Source organism: Nicotiana tomentosiformis, chromosome 11 (assembly GCF_000390325.3).
Source record: "Nicotiana tomentosiformis chromosome 11, ASM39032v3, whole genome shotgun sequence".
Classification (NCBI taxonomy): Eukaryota; Viridiplantae; Streptophyta; class Magnoliopsida; order Solanales; family Solanaceae; genus Nicotiana; species Nicotiana tomentosiformis.
Genome location: NC_090822.1, coordinates 98,168,887 through 98,185,164, shown reverse-complemented (window position 1 = coordinate 98,185,164; position 16,278 = coordinate 98,168,887). Strand labels below are relative to the sequence as shown.

Sequence of the window (16,278 nt, the reverse complement as noted above, 5' to 3'; positions counted from 1 at the left end):
TCCTCCAAGTGTTAGAGCTTTGAAGTATAAAATATCGAGCACTTGATTGTTCCTTCCATTTGGTCCATTTCCTGAAAAGGAAAATACATACGGGACTCGGAGGTATACATTTAGATGATAACTGCTTAACCCTTTTTATTTCCATCAAAAAGGTTATAACCTAGACCGGCAATAATTCTATATTTCTCGTGTCTTTCGGCTCTAATATTGGACTCGGGCTAGCTTTTTGCCTATCATCTAAAATTGTTAGTATAATTTAAAAGAACAAAATAAAATCACAGTTGAGCGATACCTGACTGTGGGTACTTTCTTTGCCTAGAAGTAATACTTCTTTAAATGAACAACATTCTAATTCGATAGTAGTACCTTGCCTTCCATGGTTTCCAACTCATAAACCCCTTTTCCAGCGATGCTTCAAATCTTGTAAGGACCTTCCCAATTTGGACTCAACTTCCCTGCACCAGTTGCTTTTGTTGTTTGAAAAATATTTTTGAGAACGAAGTCCCCAATCTTAAAGTATCCTTGATGAGCTTTCCTGTTGTAGTATCGCTCAATAATTTTCTTCTAAGCTACCATTCTTATTAGAGTCGCTTCTCTCTTTTCCTCGAGTAAATCTGAATTCGTTCTCATCTCTTCACCATTTGGTTCATCAGTTGCTTGTGTAAATCTTGTACTTGGCTCACCTATTTCAACTGGAATTAAGGCTTCAACACCATAAATAAGTGAAAATGGAGTCTCTCTTGTGCCTGTCTTTGCTGTCGTTTGATAAGCCCATAATACTCCTGGTAGCACCTCGGACCACTTGCCTTTTCATTCCTCTAATATCTTCTTTAAATTATAAATAATAACCTTATTTGTTGATTTAGCTTGTCCATTGGCCACGGGGTGATAAGGTGAGGAAGTTATTTGTTTAATCTGCCAACTCTAAAAAAATTCTGTGACTTTCGTGCCTATGAACTGTGGGCCATTATCACATACGATTTCTCTTGGAACTCCAAATCGGCATATAATGTTTCGCCAAATAAAGTCCATGACTTTCTTCTCTCATACCTGTTTGAAGGCTCCTGCCTCTACCCATTTGAAAAAATAATCTGTTAATACTAACAAAAACCGTACCTTTCCTTTAGCTTGTGGCAATGGTCCCACGATATTCATCCCTCACTTCATGAATGGCCATGGGGAAATAACCGTATGTAATAGCTCTGTTGGGTGATGCATGTTATTGCCATATCGTTGGCATTTATCACACTTTGCCACAAAACTTTCTGCATCTTCTTCCATTTCCGGCCAGTAGTATCCTGCTCTAATTAAAGTCTTTACCAAGGATCTTCCTCCTGCGTGATTTCCACAATGTCCCTCGTGTACTTATCTCATCACATATTCTATCTGAGCAGGTCTGAGGCATCTTGCTAAAGGTCCTCCGAACATTTTTCGATATAAATTTCCTCGAATTAAGCAGTAACGGACAGCTTTTCGTTGAAGTAACTGAGACTCTTTCTTATCTTTAGGTAAGGTTCCATACTACAGAAAATTAACAAATTCGTTTCTCCTGTCCCAAGTTAAATTATTGAAATTTAACTCATTTATATCTTGGTCGAGTGCTGAATGAAACAAATGTATTACGATAGCGTTTTTTGCATTTGTTATTTCTGCAACTGACGCGAGATTCGCTAGTGCATCTGCTTCCGCATTCTCTTCCCTGGGTATTTGCACAATTTTCCATGTCTGAAATTGTCATATCAATTCTCGTGCCTTTTCCAAATATTGCTGCATTCGTGCCTCTCTAGCTATATAAGTCCCCTGCATCTGGTTAACTACCAGCTAGGAATCACTTTTAATTATGATTTGCTCTATAGCCAATTCTCGTGCCAGTTCCAAACCAACAATTACAACCTCGTACTCTGCTTCATTATTAGTAATGTGATAGCGTTTTATTTCTTGTCTTATACTTTCTCCCGAAGGTGGGATTAAAACAATACCTAAACCTGCTCTTTTAACATTAGAGGAGCCATCGGTAAATAGAGTCCATGTACCTGGATTAGATTCGGTGAATACCTGTAGTTCCTTTTCTGTTTCAGGAACTATTTCTGTGCTAAGATCCGCTATAAAATCTGCTAAAATTTGTGATTTTATTACAATTCTAGGTTGATACATAATATCATATTCACTGAGTTCTATATCCCATTTAGCTAATCTTCCTGACAATTCTTGTTTATGTAGTATATTTCTTAGAGGATAAGCGGTTATTACAGAGATAGGATGATATTGAAAATAAGGTCTCAGCCTTCTAGATGCCATAACTAATACTAAAGCAAGTTCTTCTAAGTGAGGATATCGAGTCTCAGCATCTAATAAAGATTTACTAACATAATAAATTGGAAATTGTTTACCTTTATCTTCTCGTACTAAAACCGCACTTAACGCCATTTCTGATTCTGCGAGATAGATGAGTAGCCTCTCTCCATCCATTGGTTTAGCTAGCAGGGGTGGATTTGACAAATATGCTTTTAATTTTTTAAGGGCTTGTTGACATTCATCAGTCCACTTAAATTGATTTTGCTTTTTCAATAGTGAAAAAAATTTAAAACTTTTCTCCGAAGATTTGGAAATAAATCTTCCCAAAGCTGTTATTCTCCCTGTCATCCTTTGTACCTCTTTTTTGCTCGTGGGTATATCTGAAATTTTTTCAATGGCTTTGATCTACGCATGGTTCACTTCAATACCTCTGTTAGATACAAGAAAACCTAAAAACTTACCTGAAGCCACGCCGAAGGCACATTTTTCTGGATCTAATTTCATATTATATTTGCGAAGAATTTCGAAGGTGCTTGAAAGGTGTTGAAAGTGATCTCCTGCTCATGCAGATTTGACTAGCATATCATCGATATAGACTTCCATAGTCTTTCCCAGGTGTTCTTGAAATATTTTGGTCACCAATCTTTGATACGTGACCCCAGCGTTTTTCAAACCAAAAAGCATAACTTTGTAACAATAAGCCCCCTTGTCTGTAATAAATGAAATTTTTTCCTCATCTAGGGGATTCATCTTTATTTGATTATAACCTGAATATGCATCTAAAAAGCTCAACAGCTCATGACCTGCAGTAGAATCAATCAATTGATCTATATGTGGTAAAGGGAATGAATCTTTTGGGCAAACTTTATTTATATTAGTATAATCTACGCAAACCCACCATTTTTAATTCTTTTTTGGAACTACCACAGTATTAGCTAACCGGTTCGGGTATTTTACCTCCCGTATTGAACCGATTTTTAAAAGTTTTTGTACCTCATCCTGAATCACTTGATTTTTGAAAGAGCCTTGCTTCCTCTTCTTTTACTTGATAGGTAGGTACGAGGGATCTTCATTCAGTTTGTGGGTCATCTCCTCCGGAGGTATACCTGTCATATCTGAATGCGACCAGGCAAAATAATCTGCATTAGCTTTTAAAAATTCAACTAACTTACCTCTCATTTATGGGCTCAACTTCGCTCCAATATAAACTTTTCGGTCTGGCCATTGCTCGAATAGTACAACAACTTCGAGTTCTTTAATTGTTGTTTTGATGTTTTCATTCTCCTCTGGTTCTTGAATGACATTAGGTCTGAAATCTACATTTGTTTACCTTGATCCACTTTCAGCTGAGATCTGATTTACCACATCTTCGCGGGGATTCTTGTTCGTATCTTCATTCATCGTGTGCGAATCTACCACTGAATTGATATTTTTAGAAACATGTTGATCTCCGCAGATTTGCCGAATTCCCCATTGTGAAGGAAACTTAATGACTTGATGTAACGTAGATGGTACAATATCCATGTCATGAATCCATGGCCTCCCAAGAATCACATTATAAGCCATGTTCGTGTCTATTACTTGGAATTTCATATCCTTGATAACTCCTTATGCAAATGTGGTAAGCATTATCTCCCATTTTGTAATAACAGTTGAATTATCGAATCCAGATAAGGATCGTTCTTTTGGTACTTCTTGTTGCCCATTTGCATTTCATTCACCACTCTTAGAAGAATAATATTCTCGGAGCTACCTGGATCAATCAAAACTCATTTTACATTAGTATCATGTATAAGTAAAGATATTACCAGTGCATCATTGTGAGGGATTATTAAGCCATCTGCATCTGCATCATCAAATGTTATACTATCTTCTTCTAAAACTTGGCGAACTCGCTTCTCGTGGGTCACAGTGAATTTCGACGTCTTTTTCGCAGCTGTGTATATTACACCATTGACTTCTTCCCTTCCTCGTATCACGTTAACTGTTCTTTTTGGAGACGGAGGTTTTGGAGGTTCTTGTCTATTTTTCATATAAGATTGCTTGTCTTTCTCGCTAAATAAGTTAGTTAAATAATCTTGCTTTCGCAAATGCTCTACTTCACCTTGTAATAATCTGCATTCCGTTGTTTTATGGCCATGGTCATTATGAAACTCGCACCAGAAATCTGGATTTCTTCTGCCTGGGTTTGATCTCATTTCCTTTGGCCACCGCACCTTATCTCCCATACTCCTTAAAACAGCTACTAACTCAGATGTGCTAATATTGAAACTGTAATCACCAATCCTTGCATTCGTGTTGGTATCTCTATCACGTACATCTCGTTCTTTTCTGAACCTGGATGATGATCCCACATCTCTGTTCCTCGATCTAGGGTCAGACCGTACATTATCTGGTTTGGACCGTGAGTCCCGCCCCGCGGGTCCCATATAAGACTCGTACCTATTTTTATCGGACCTTTTTTCAGACTCTCACTACCTTGAATTTGTTCTTTCATCAACCCTTGACTGTGCGACAATGACTTCTCCAATCCGCAGCTTGGTATTGTACCTGTTATATACATCGTTCCATGTTGTAGCAGAGAATTCTCATAAGCTTTCCTTGAGTCTTCTCGTGGCTTCTGAGCTCTTTTCATTCAAATTACTTGCGAACGCCATGGCTGCCTAATTATCAGGTACTCGTGGGAGCATTATTCTTTCACGTTGAAATCTATCCACAAATTCCCTGAGTAACTCAATATCTCCTTGTTTTACCTTAAAGATATCTTCCATCCTTTTTCAACTTTTTTGAGATCCCGAATGTGCTTTTATGAATAAATCTGCAAGCTCAGCAAAAGAATCAATAGAATTTTTAGGTAAAAGAGAATACCATGTTAATGCCTCTATCGTAAGTGTTTCTCCATTTTTTTTTACCAAAACTGACTCAATTTATTGTTTGGTCAAATCATTGCCTTTACGCCTGTTGTGAATGCAGTTACATGATCTTATAGGTCAGTTGTTCCATCATATTTTGGGATGCCAGGCATTTTGAACTTCTTAAAAATGGGCAGTGGGGCCGCGCTCGACTTCCAATGTTGTTGTGAATATTTATCGATATACATTCCCTTAATCACAGGTGGTACGCCAGGTATTTGTTCTATGCGGTCGTTTTGCTCTTTCATCTATTTCTGCAAAGTTAGTACCAAATTTTGAAAATCAGAGTTATTTGGTGTACCTGACCTCCCATCACGTGATTCATTGGGAGTTCCCCCGTTTCCTGAATTGGCAAGCCCCGAGCGTGGATTTTCTATAGTTGCCGTATTATTTGGGGGAGGAGTTGGTGGTGCAGTTGGCAATCCCCTAACAAAAGCTTGGAGAGCATTGTTCATACGTTCAACGATCAATTGTTTTAAAGCATCTTGCTCGACAGTCTGCTCGTCTCCATGTTGTTCAATTGTGTGAGACGTGGATCTTTCAGGTGTTCCTTCTCGAGAATGACGTGGAGATTCATGTGGTGAAGGAATTGGAGGAGATCCTCCCTCTTGTTGGTTATTTTTGTTGACAGTTGACATGATTTGGTTGTGAGAAAGAAAGATTTGGAAAGTAAAAAGATTATTAGGTTCCCGACAACGGAACCAATTTGTTTAACCAAAAAATAAGATCTTTAGTCAAAGCCTATTTTTAGAAGGACTCGAGTTACTGATAACCAAATAATTCCTTACTTCCTCAGTAATTCACTTAAAAGGAAATAAAGTTGAAAAAAAGTAACAAAAAAGAAAGAATAATTGATTGCACTGAATAAGCAAGAGAAAGTGAATATATTTCGATAGTACTCTGAACTTGTCTTTACAAATGAGATTCTCCTCCCTTATATAGGAGTTTACAAATATAACGTTTCCTCCTATTTATGGCAGAATCATTATGAGCTTTAACGACATTAATTGTCCGTTATGATTGGTAATCGTAAATGTCTATGAAGATTTTGTAACGATTCTGATTCCCCTTCTTCATTAATTGTAGGTCCGTAAATCTTCCCTCTTTCCAGTCTTGATTCATTCCGCTCGTGCCTCTTCAGCAATTATTTTAAGTTCAAACGTTGGTTCTCCATTATCTCATGGGTGTTTGCCTCGTACCTCTTGCGCTTCATATATCTTTTAAATAAAATATGCCAGTTGTCATTTCCTCATTGTTCCACGTATCATACTCTGTCAGCTAAATATAATTCCACGTGTATCACTTATTTACCACCAATACACTAACCATTAGGAATTATCCAATAAATCGGTTCAATGATCATATCTCTATATGCATCATCTATTTATGTGATTTAGTTAATGAAATCAACTAATCTTTATTCCATAAAGACGGACACATAAATATTGATCTAACCGGATTACCAATATCTAAATTAATAATCCTAAGATCAAGAATAAATTTAGATTAAATTATAAGAAACTTCACTCTCATTATCATGATCTCCATCACGATGACAAGTCTCAAAATTTAATCAAGGAGCTTATCAAATTAATCAAGCAATTAATAATAACTATGATAAAAGAATATCACATGCCATATATTTTTATATCAAATAACATTCATAAAAATATGTTCAAATCATTAAATATGAGATTGGATCTAGGGCATATTTAATATATCCCTAAAAGCGATGACGTATGATCGTTCTTAGTTAGTGATCGATTTATCTGATCTATGCATAGGTACTAGCTCCTTTGCCGATATCTTCTTAGAGGGGCTATAGTCTTTTAGGCCACGGAAGTTTGATGGAGTAACATATTTGTGATGCCTTTAAATTTTATGTGCCACACGCGCACTACACTAATCTATCCAACAAGTTTATAGTCTTAGCCGATATACCCGGATAATCTTTGAAATTTCATGAACGAGAAATTTCTAATAAGCGCAACTACATCTCTGTACTCTTTATACACTGTCCGCTACTCCCATCTACTGAATGAATGATCTGGTAAAGTTTCCAATATGTTGCTGAAATCTTGCATATTTTCGTGCTGAAACTGATTTTTCCCATTGCTAAGGCCATCTTCAACGTTGCTGCATTTTGTCCAAATGCAGTCAGTTTTTTGAGAAATTTGGCTCCAATGCTCCCCCATTTTTGGCTGCAAAATGGGATGAATAGTCTTACTCCAAATTTGGAGTGACACTATTCATCTCCTCCATTACTATTCATCCTTACTTTATTATTATTTTTATTATTTAGCTCTTTTAATTTATCTCTTTATATATACCTAATTATGTTTATGTAATATCTTTATAATATTAATTTTACATCTTAACTTTGGCGTATAATTTTGATAAATTAATTTTCTTACATTTATTATTTTTATGTAAAATCGTAAATTAATTTTATTATAAGTTATAATTGTACAAAAAATATATAATCGTCTCAAAAAATGAAGGGTGCAAATATAAAATATTAAATGTTGCTAAAATTGAAATGTGTGAATATAAAGTATTAGTTGTTGCTAAAATTGAAAAGTGAATTTCTTTAATAGAAATAAGAAAATAAATTTTAAACAAAAGATAATAATATAACATTGAAGAGAGAGAGAAGAATATAAAATAGAATATTCTTTTTTGGAGTAAAAAATGGAGTAATGGTTGAAGTAACTTTACTCCATTTTAGAGGATAAAATAGAGGCAAGGGTTGGAGATGGCCTAAAACTGTTTCTGTTAATGTTGTTACGGTCAGAAACAGAATTCTCATATAACAGTCATTCACTAAAAAAGCCAAATATTTTTCAAAACTGATTTTTATATTATATTTTTGTCACGACCCAAAATCTTAACATGTCGTGATGACGCCTATCTCAGTACTAGGCAAGCTGACAACCTCAATACGCCATATTTTTCTCTTAAGTTCGAAATCATAATATTTGAATTTTCATAGAAAAATCTCACAAATTACTAACATAAGATACATTCTCAAAACCCGGTGTCACTGAGTACATGAGCATCTAAATGATAACAAAGTCTAACTGATAAAAACACTGTCTGAAAAATGTAGAACAGTACAACAACTGAAAAGAAGAGAGTTAAGATCTGTAGACACCAAGCAGCTACCTCGATAGTCTCCACAAATAAAGCACCGAAAAACTAGCAACCGCTATGTCCGGAAGTACCTGGATCTGCACACGTGGTGCATGGTATAGTATGAGTACAACCAACTCAGCAAGTAACAATAATAAATAAGGAACTGAAAGTAATGACGAGCTTCATAGTTGAGTCCAATTATAGTAATTTCCAACATAATAATGTAGGCATACTTTCAAGTTCAACATTTAAGTCCAAAACAGTAATTTCATGTCAAGTTCAATTGAAACATAAGATAATATCTCTCAGAAATTTCCAAACAGTGATATATGACAAATGAAGTGCAACAATCACTCGCACTCAGTAGGTAAATGCGCTCACTGGGGGTGTGTACAGACTCCAGAGGGCTCCTACAACCCAAGCGCTATAATCCGCACGGACAACTCACGTGCTATAATATCAATATCTGGATCCGCACTGACAACTCATGTGTTGCACGGACAACTCACGTGCTATAGTATAATATATGGATTCGCACGGACAACTCACGTGTTGCATGAACAACTCACTTGCCATAATATAATATATCACAATCAGGCCCTCGGCCTCACTCAGTCATAAATCTCTCCAATCTCTCGGGCTCTCAACAATCATGAAAAATAAGCCCACACAACAATGATATGATGAATCAATAAGGAACAATAGAGACTCGGATAAAATAAACAAGTAAATTGTGATTGAGTACAAAACAACAATTAAGCAGATAGTTCAATAGGTACACGACCTCTGTGGGTCCCTACAGAGCCAACACATAATCTAAACATGATTTGTGGTTCAATTCTCTACTACATGGAGATTGTACAAATAACAAAAGATTATTCAACGACACAGTTCCATGAAATTTTGACCAAGTCACAGTTCCATGAAATTTTGACCAAGTCACAATTCTTACGGTGCACGCCCAGACGCCCGTCACCTAGCATGTGCGACACTTCAAAACCAATCATATAACACTTAATCCGGGGTTTCATACCCTCAGGACCAAATTTAGAACTGTTACTTACTTCAAATCGTGTAATTCTTTATTCTGCAATGTCTTTGCCTCACGAATAGGTCTCCAAACGCCTTGAATCTAGCCACAAATAATCCGATTCAGTCAATAAAAATTATAAGAATTAATTCCAAAAGATAATACAAAATTTTCATCAAAATCCAAAATTTCACCCAAAAAACTCGAAACCCAATAAAAGTTACAAAATCTGAAAGCACATTCAACCACGAGTCTAACCATACCAATTTTACCAAAATCCGACATCAACTCGACCTCCAAATCATCAAATCTTATTTCCAAATCCCTAGGCCCAAATTCCCGATTTATTCCTCAAAAACACTTAATCTAGTAGGATTATTCGATGACAATTCAATATTATGGAGTAGCAATGATTACAAGTGACTTACCTAAAGATTTCCCGTTATTTCTCGCTCAAATATCGCCCAACCCGAGCTTGAAATGCCCAAAAATGGCAAAAGCTCAAAACTCCTTCAATTTTATTCTGTCCAGGGCCTGTCGTACCTGCGACCAGATTAGCCGCATCTGCGGCCTCGCAGGTGCGATGAAATGTCCGCATCTGCGATCTCCCACAATGCTCCCTCCATTTCTGCGCGTTTCTTTTCGCACCCACGGTCTCGCAGGTGCAGTAAAATGCTCGCACATGCGCACTCTGCCTCACTAGCCCCTTGCGCTTCTGTGATGGAAGGCTCGCTTATGCGAGCTCGCACCTGCGATGGAATTTCCGCAGGTGCGATTGCATCAGATGGCAGAATCTTCATCTATTCTTCTAAGTCTAGATTTGATTTGTTAACCATCTGAAACTCACCTGAGACACTCGGGACCTTAACCAAATACACTAGCATGTCCTAAAACATCATACGAACTTAGTCGAGCCTTAAAATCACATCAAACAACACTAAAAACATGAATCACACATAGATTCAAGTCTAATGAACTTTGAAACTTATAATTTCTACAAACAACGTCGGAACCTATCAAATTACGTCCGATTGACCTCAAATTTTGCACACAAGTCATAAATGACATAACATAGGTATTCCAATTTTTAGAATTGGATTCCGACCCCGATATCAAAAAGTCAACCCCCCGGTCAAACTTCCCAAAATATCGACTTTCGCCATTTCAAGCCTAATTCCACTACGGACCTCCAAATAATTTTACGGACACACTCCTAAGTCCAAAATTACCATACAGAGCTATTGGAATCATCAGAATTAAATTCCGAGGTCGTTTACACATAAGTCAACATCCGGTTAACTTTTCCAACTTAAGTTTTTAATTATGAGACTAAGTGTCTCATTTCACTCCGAAATCCTTCCGGACCCGAACCAACTAACTCGGTAAGTCATAAATTGAGCAGTAAATGGGGGAACGGGGTTATAATACTTAAAATGATGACAGGTCGGGTCATTACATTCTCCCCCTCTTAAACAAACGTTCGTCCTCGAATGAGTTTAGAATCATACCTGGAGTCTCAAATAGGTGTGGATATTGGCTTCGTATCTCATACTCAATCTCCCAAGTAGCTTCTCCGACTGGCTGGCCTCTCCATTGTACCTTCACTGATATTATGTTCTTTGACCTCAGCTTTCGAACTTGTCGGCCTAAAATAGCCACCAGCTCCACATCATAAGTCAATTTACCGTCCAGTTGCACTGTACTGAAATCCAGAATATGAGACGGATCCCCGACATACTTTTAGAGCATGGATACATGGAATACTAGATGAACACCTGATATACTAGGTGGCAAAGCAAGTTCATAAGCCACCTCTCCAATTTTCTTAAGTATCTCAAAAGGCCCAATATAGCGAGGGCTCAACTTGCCCTTCTTCCCGAACCTCAACACACTCTTCATAAGTGAAATCTTGAGCATAACCTTCTCCCCAACCATGTAAGCAACATCACGGACCTTCCTGTCAGCATAACTCCTCTGTCTAGACTGTGTCATGCGAAGCCGCTCCTGAATCAATTTAACCTTCTTCAAAGCACCCTGAACCAAGTCAGTACCCAATAGCCTAGCCTCACTTAGCTCAAACCAACCCACTGGAGACCGACACTGTCTCCCATATAAAGCCTCATATGAAGCTATCTGAATGCTCGATTGGTAGCTGTTGTTGTAAGCAACCTCTGCCAGTGGTAGAAATTGATCCCAAGAACCCCCAAAATCAATGACACAAGCGCGTAGCATGTCCTCCAAGATATGAATAGTGCACTCGGACTGTCCGTCCGTCTAAGGGTGAAATGATGTACTCAACTGAACTTGTGTGCCCAATTCTCGATGCACCGCTCTCCAAAACTTTGATGTAAACTGCGTGCCCCAATCTGAAAAATGGACACTGGCACACCGTGTAGGCAAACAATCTCGCGGATATAAATCTCATCCACCCGCTTCGAAGAATAATTAGTACCTACTAGAATAAAATACGCTGACTTAGTCAACCGATCTACAATCACCCAAACATCATCAAACTTTTTCAAAGTTCGTGGGAGCCCAACTACAAAGTCCATGGTAATACGCTCCCACTTCCACTCCGGAATTTGAAGTTTCTGAAGCAATCCGCCCGGTCTCTAATGCTCGTATTTCACCTGTTGATAATTTAAACACCTAGCTACAAACCCAACTATATCTTTCTTCATTCGCCTCCACCAATAGTGCTGCCTCAAATCCTGATACATTTTCGCGGAACCTGGATGAATGGAGTACCGCAAACTGTGAGCTTCCTTGAGAATCAACTCATCCAAACCATCTACATTAGGCACGTATAGCCTGCCCTGCATCCGTAATACACCGTCATCCTCAATAGTGACTTCCTTGGCATCACCGTGTTGAACCGTGTCCTTAAGGACAAGCATATGAGGGTCATCATACTGGCCCTCTCTGATGCGATCATATAAAGAAGGCCGAGCAACCACATAATCCAAAACTCGATTCAGCTCGAAAATATCCAATCTAACAAACTGGTTGACCAAGGCCTGAACATCCAAGGCTAAAGGCCTCTCTGCTACCGGTAAGTATGCTAAGATAGAGAATGGTGATATCATAATCCTTAAGCAACTCCAACCACCTTCGCTGCCACAAATTAAGATCCTTCTGTTTAAACAGATGTTGTAAACTCTGGTGATCGGTATAAACCTCACAATGGACACCGTACAAATAATGTCGCCAAATCTTCAAGGCATGAACAATAGCGGCTAACTCAAGGTCGTGGACCGGATAATTCTTCTCATGTACCTTTAACTATCTGGACGCATAGGCAATCACCCTACCGTCTTGCATTAGCACTGCGCGAAGTCCAATACATGATGCGTCACAATACACAGTATAAGACTCAGAACCTGTAGGAACCACCAATACTGGAGTTGTAGTCAAAGCTATCTTGAGCTTCTGAAAGCTCTCTTCACATTCATCCGACCACCTAAACGGAGCACCTTTCTGGGTCAATTTAGTCATAGGCGATGCAATAGACTAGAAACCCTCCACGAAGCGACGATAATAACCAGCCAAGCCGAGAAAACTCCAAATCTCAGTAACTGAAGATGGCCTGGGCCAACTCTGAACTGCCTATATTTTCTTCGAATCCACCTTAATCCCTTCACTGGACACTATGTGTCCCAAGAATGCTACTGAACTAAGCCAGAATTCACATTTAGAGAATTTGGCATATAGTTTCTCCTCTCTCAACCACTACAATACAATACCCAAGTGTTGTGCATGCTCCTCCTGGCTATGTGAGTACACCAGGATATCATCAATAAATACCACGACAAATGAGTCAAGATACGGCTGGAATACGCTATTCATCAGGTGCATAAATGTTGCTAGGGCATTGGTTAGCCCAAATGACATCACGAGAAATTCATAGCGACCATAACGAGTTCTGAATGTCATTTTTAGAATATCCGAATCCCGAATTTTTAATTGGTGATACCCCGATATCAAATCAATTTTGGAGAAAACCCTCGCTCCTTGAAGTTGGTCAAATAAATCATCAATACGCGGCAAAGGATATTTGTTTTTGATTGTAACTTTGTTCAGTTGTCTGTATTCAATGCACATCCACATAGTACCATCTTTCTTTTTCACAAATAAAACCGGTGCACCCCAAGGTGACACAGTAGGCCTAACAAACCCTTTATCAAGAAGTTCCTGAAGTTGCTCTTTCAATTCTTTTAACTCAACGGGTGCCATACGATACGAAGGAATAGAAATGGGTTGAGTGCCCTGCACCAAGTCAATACCGAAATCAATATCCCTATCGGGCAGCATATTCGGCAGGTCTGCAGGAAATACATCCGGAAAGTCTCGCACGACCGGTATTAAATCAATAGTAGGAGTATTTGCATCAACATCTCTCACAAAATCCAAATATGACAAACACCCCTTCCCAACCATACACTGGCTTTCAAATAAGAAATTACCCTGCTGGGAACATGATCTATAGAACCTCTTCATTCGACCTTTGGCAACCCCAGCATTGCTAACGTCACAGTTTTTGCGTTACAGTCCAGAATAGCATGACATGGAGACAACTAATCCATACCCAGGATTACATCAAAATCAACCACACTGAGCAATAAGAGATCAACTTTAGTCTCTAGTCCCCCAATAGTTACCACACACGACCGATACACAAAGTCTACAATAATAGTATTGCCCGACGTAGATACACGAACATGTGAAACTAAGGACTCACGGGGCATATCCAGATAATGAGTAAAGTATGATGATACATACAAATAAGTAGAACAAGGGTCAAATAATATAGAAGCTTCCCTATGGCATACTGAGACAATACCTGTGATCACTGCATCTGAGGCAGCGACATCTAGTCTGGAAGGAAAAGCATAGAACCGAGCCTGACCGACACCTGATCGGCCTCCCCCTCTTGGCGACCCCTAGCTGACCGAGCCCAACCCTGAGCTGGCTGGGCGGGTAGCGTAACTGCTGGTGCTGGTGTCGTCGGCTGAGAACTATATTGTGGATTCCCACTGAAGGGCCTAGGACATTCTCTCTTGTAATGACCAAATTCTCCGCACTAGAAACAACCCTTCCTCTGACGGAACTGTTGCTCCTGATAACCCAAGGAATTACCTGTAGAAGACTGGGCGGATGAGGTATAATGAGAACTCTGCGCTGGTAGTGCACTGAATGAAGACTGGTATGAGTGAGCACTGTAAGAACCGTGGCTAGCTGATGCACCACGATGAGCTGGATGAGTCATCTGAGTAGGCCTATAAGGGCGACCCCTACTGTTCCCCAGAAGGTATCCCACCAAAACCGCCCGAAACTCGAGGCCTGTTAACCTCCATATCACTACGCTCCTGGCTACGGACCACCTCTATCTGTCGAGCAATGTCAACCACCTCGTCAAAAGTGGCACCAGATACCCTCTCCCTAGTCATAAGCAATCGCAGCTGATACGTGAGGCAATCAATGAACCTTCTAATCCTCTCCCTATCAGTGGGAACCAATCAAACTTCGTGATGAGCCAATTCAGAAAACCTCATTTCGTACTGGGTCACAGACATGCCATCTTGCCGAAGCTGCTCAAATTGTCTGCGCAGCTCCTCTCTACGAGACTTCAGCACGAACTTCTCCAAAAAGAGAATAGAGAACTCCTGCCATGTAAGTGGTACTGTACCGACCATTATGCGCCTCTCATAAGCCTCACACCATCTGAAGGCGGCCCCAAAAAATTGAAAAATAGTGAACGAGACCCCACTGGTCTCCAGAATACCCGCTGTCTGAAGCATCCACTGGCACTTACCCAGAAAACCCTTAGCATCCTCTAACTCAGCACCGCTAAATGATGGAGGTCGAAGCCTCCCAAATCTCTCAAGTCTTCTCTACTCATCATCTGCCATAACAAGGACTACCGGGGCTTGAGTGGCCGCAACTGGCTGGGCTGGTAGTGCCCCCGGTATCTGAAGTCCATGTACTACCTGATCTGGAGTACGGGCAATAGGGGTATGAGTACCTCCCCTGGCCTGAGAAGTGGCAGGTGCGGCCTGAGCCGAAACCACCTGAGCAAGGCCAGTGCAAACTGTCAATATCTGGGCCAAAGTCTCCTGAAGGCCTGGAATCTCAATGGGCATAGCTGGTCCTGTCGGTTCGCTATATTTGGAATCTGCTCCTGAGCTAGAGCAACTGGTAGTACTACAGGTACTGCTCCAACTGTTGTACGAGCGACACCTCGACCTCTACCTCGGCCTCGGCCTCTACCACGACCCTGGCCTCTCGCGGCCCTAACTGGTGGCACTGGTGGCTGACGTCTCCATATCGATCCGTAAGACTCCGTACCGATCCGCAAGACTCTCGATCGGCAGCCTCTCGAAGATAAGTACAGACGTCTCCGAACTGATCCGCAAGACTCTACTAAACCTACTCATGACTCATGAAACCTATGTAACTTAGGCTCTGATACCAACTTGTCATAACCCAAAATCTTCTCAAGGTCTGAAGTGCATATAACTTCTTTTCCCTCAAGGTGAATGTGTCAAGATAAGGTCGGAACACACTGTGCATCAAGTGCATAAAAGTTGTTGGGGCATTAGTCAGCCCAAAAGACATCACAAGAAACTCATAGTGACTATATCTGGTCTTGAAAGCAGTCTTCGGGATATCCAGCTCCCGAATCTTCAACTGATGGTAACATGAACATAAGTCAATCTTGGAAAACACTCTGGCACCCTGTAACTGATCAAATAAGTCATCAATACGAGGCAATGGGTACCTGTTCTTCACTGTGACTTTGTTCAACTGGCGGTAATCAATACGCATCTGCATAGAACCATCCTTCTTCTTCACAAATAAGACAAGAGCACCCCAAGGTGACACACTGGGCCAAATGAAGCCTTTATC

At 39.8% G+C, this 16,278-nt stretch overlaps 1 protein-coding gene across 1 annotated transcript; it reads right to left on the bottom strand.

Moving 5' to 3' along the window:
- Nucleotides 1–7,228: 7,228 nt before the first annotated feature.
- Nucleotides 7,229–11,604, bottom strand: LOC138901902 (uncharacterized). Its single transcript, XM_070189700.1, has 2 exons — nucleotides 11,255–11,604; nucleotides 7,229–7,343 (listed from the first exon to the last, which is right to left on the bottom strand). The coding sequence occupies exons 1-2, from the start codon at nucleotides 11,602–11,604 to the stop codon at nucleotides 7,229–7,231; spliced, it is 465 nt and encodes a 154-aa protein (XP_070045801.1).
- Nucleotides 11,605–16,278: the final 4,674 nt, after the last annotated feature.

What these genes read in the sequence shown, in the direction of transcription:
- LOC138901902 (XM_070189700.1), bottom strand. Translation starts at nt 11,604, where the DNA reads ATGCTACGCGCTTGTGTCATTGATTTTGGGGGTTCTTGGGATCAATTT. An exon ending in CTTATGAAGAGTGTGTTGAG is followed by an intron (nt 7,344 to 11,254) that starts GTTCGGGAAGAA and finishes GACAAAATGCAG; the next exon opens with CAACGTTGAAGATGGCCTTA.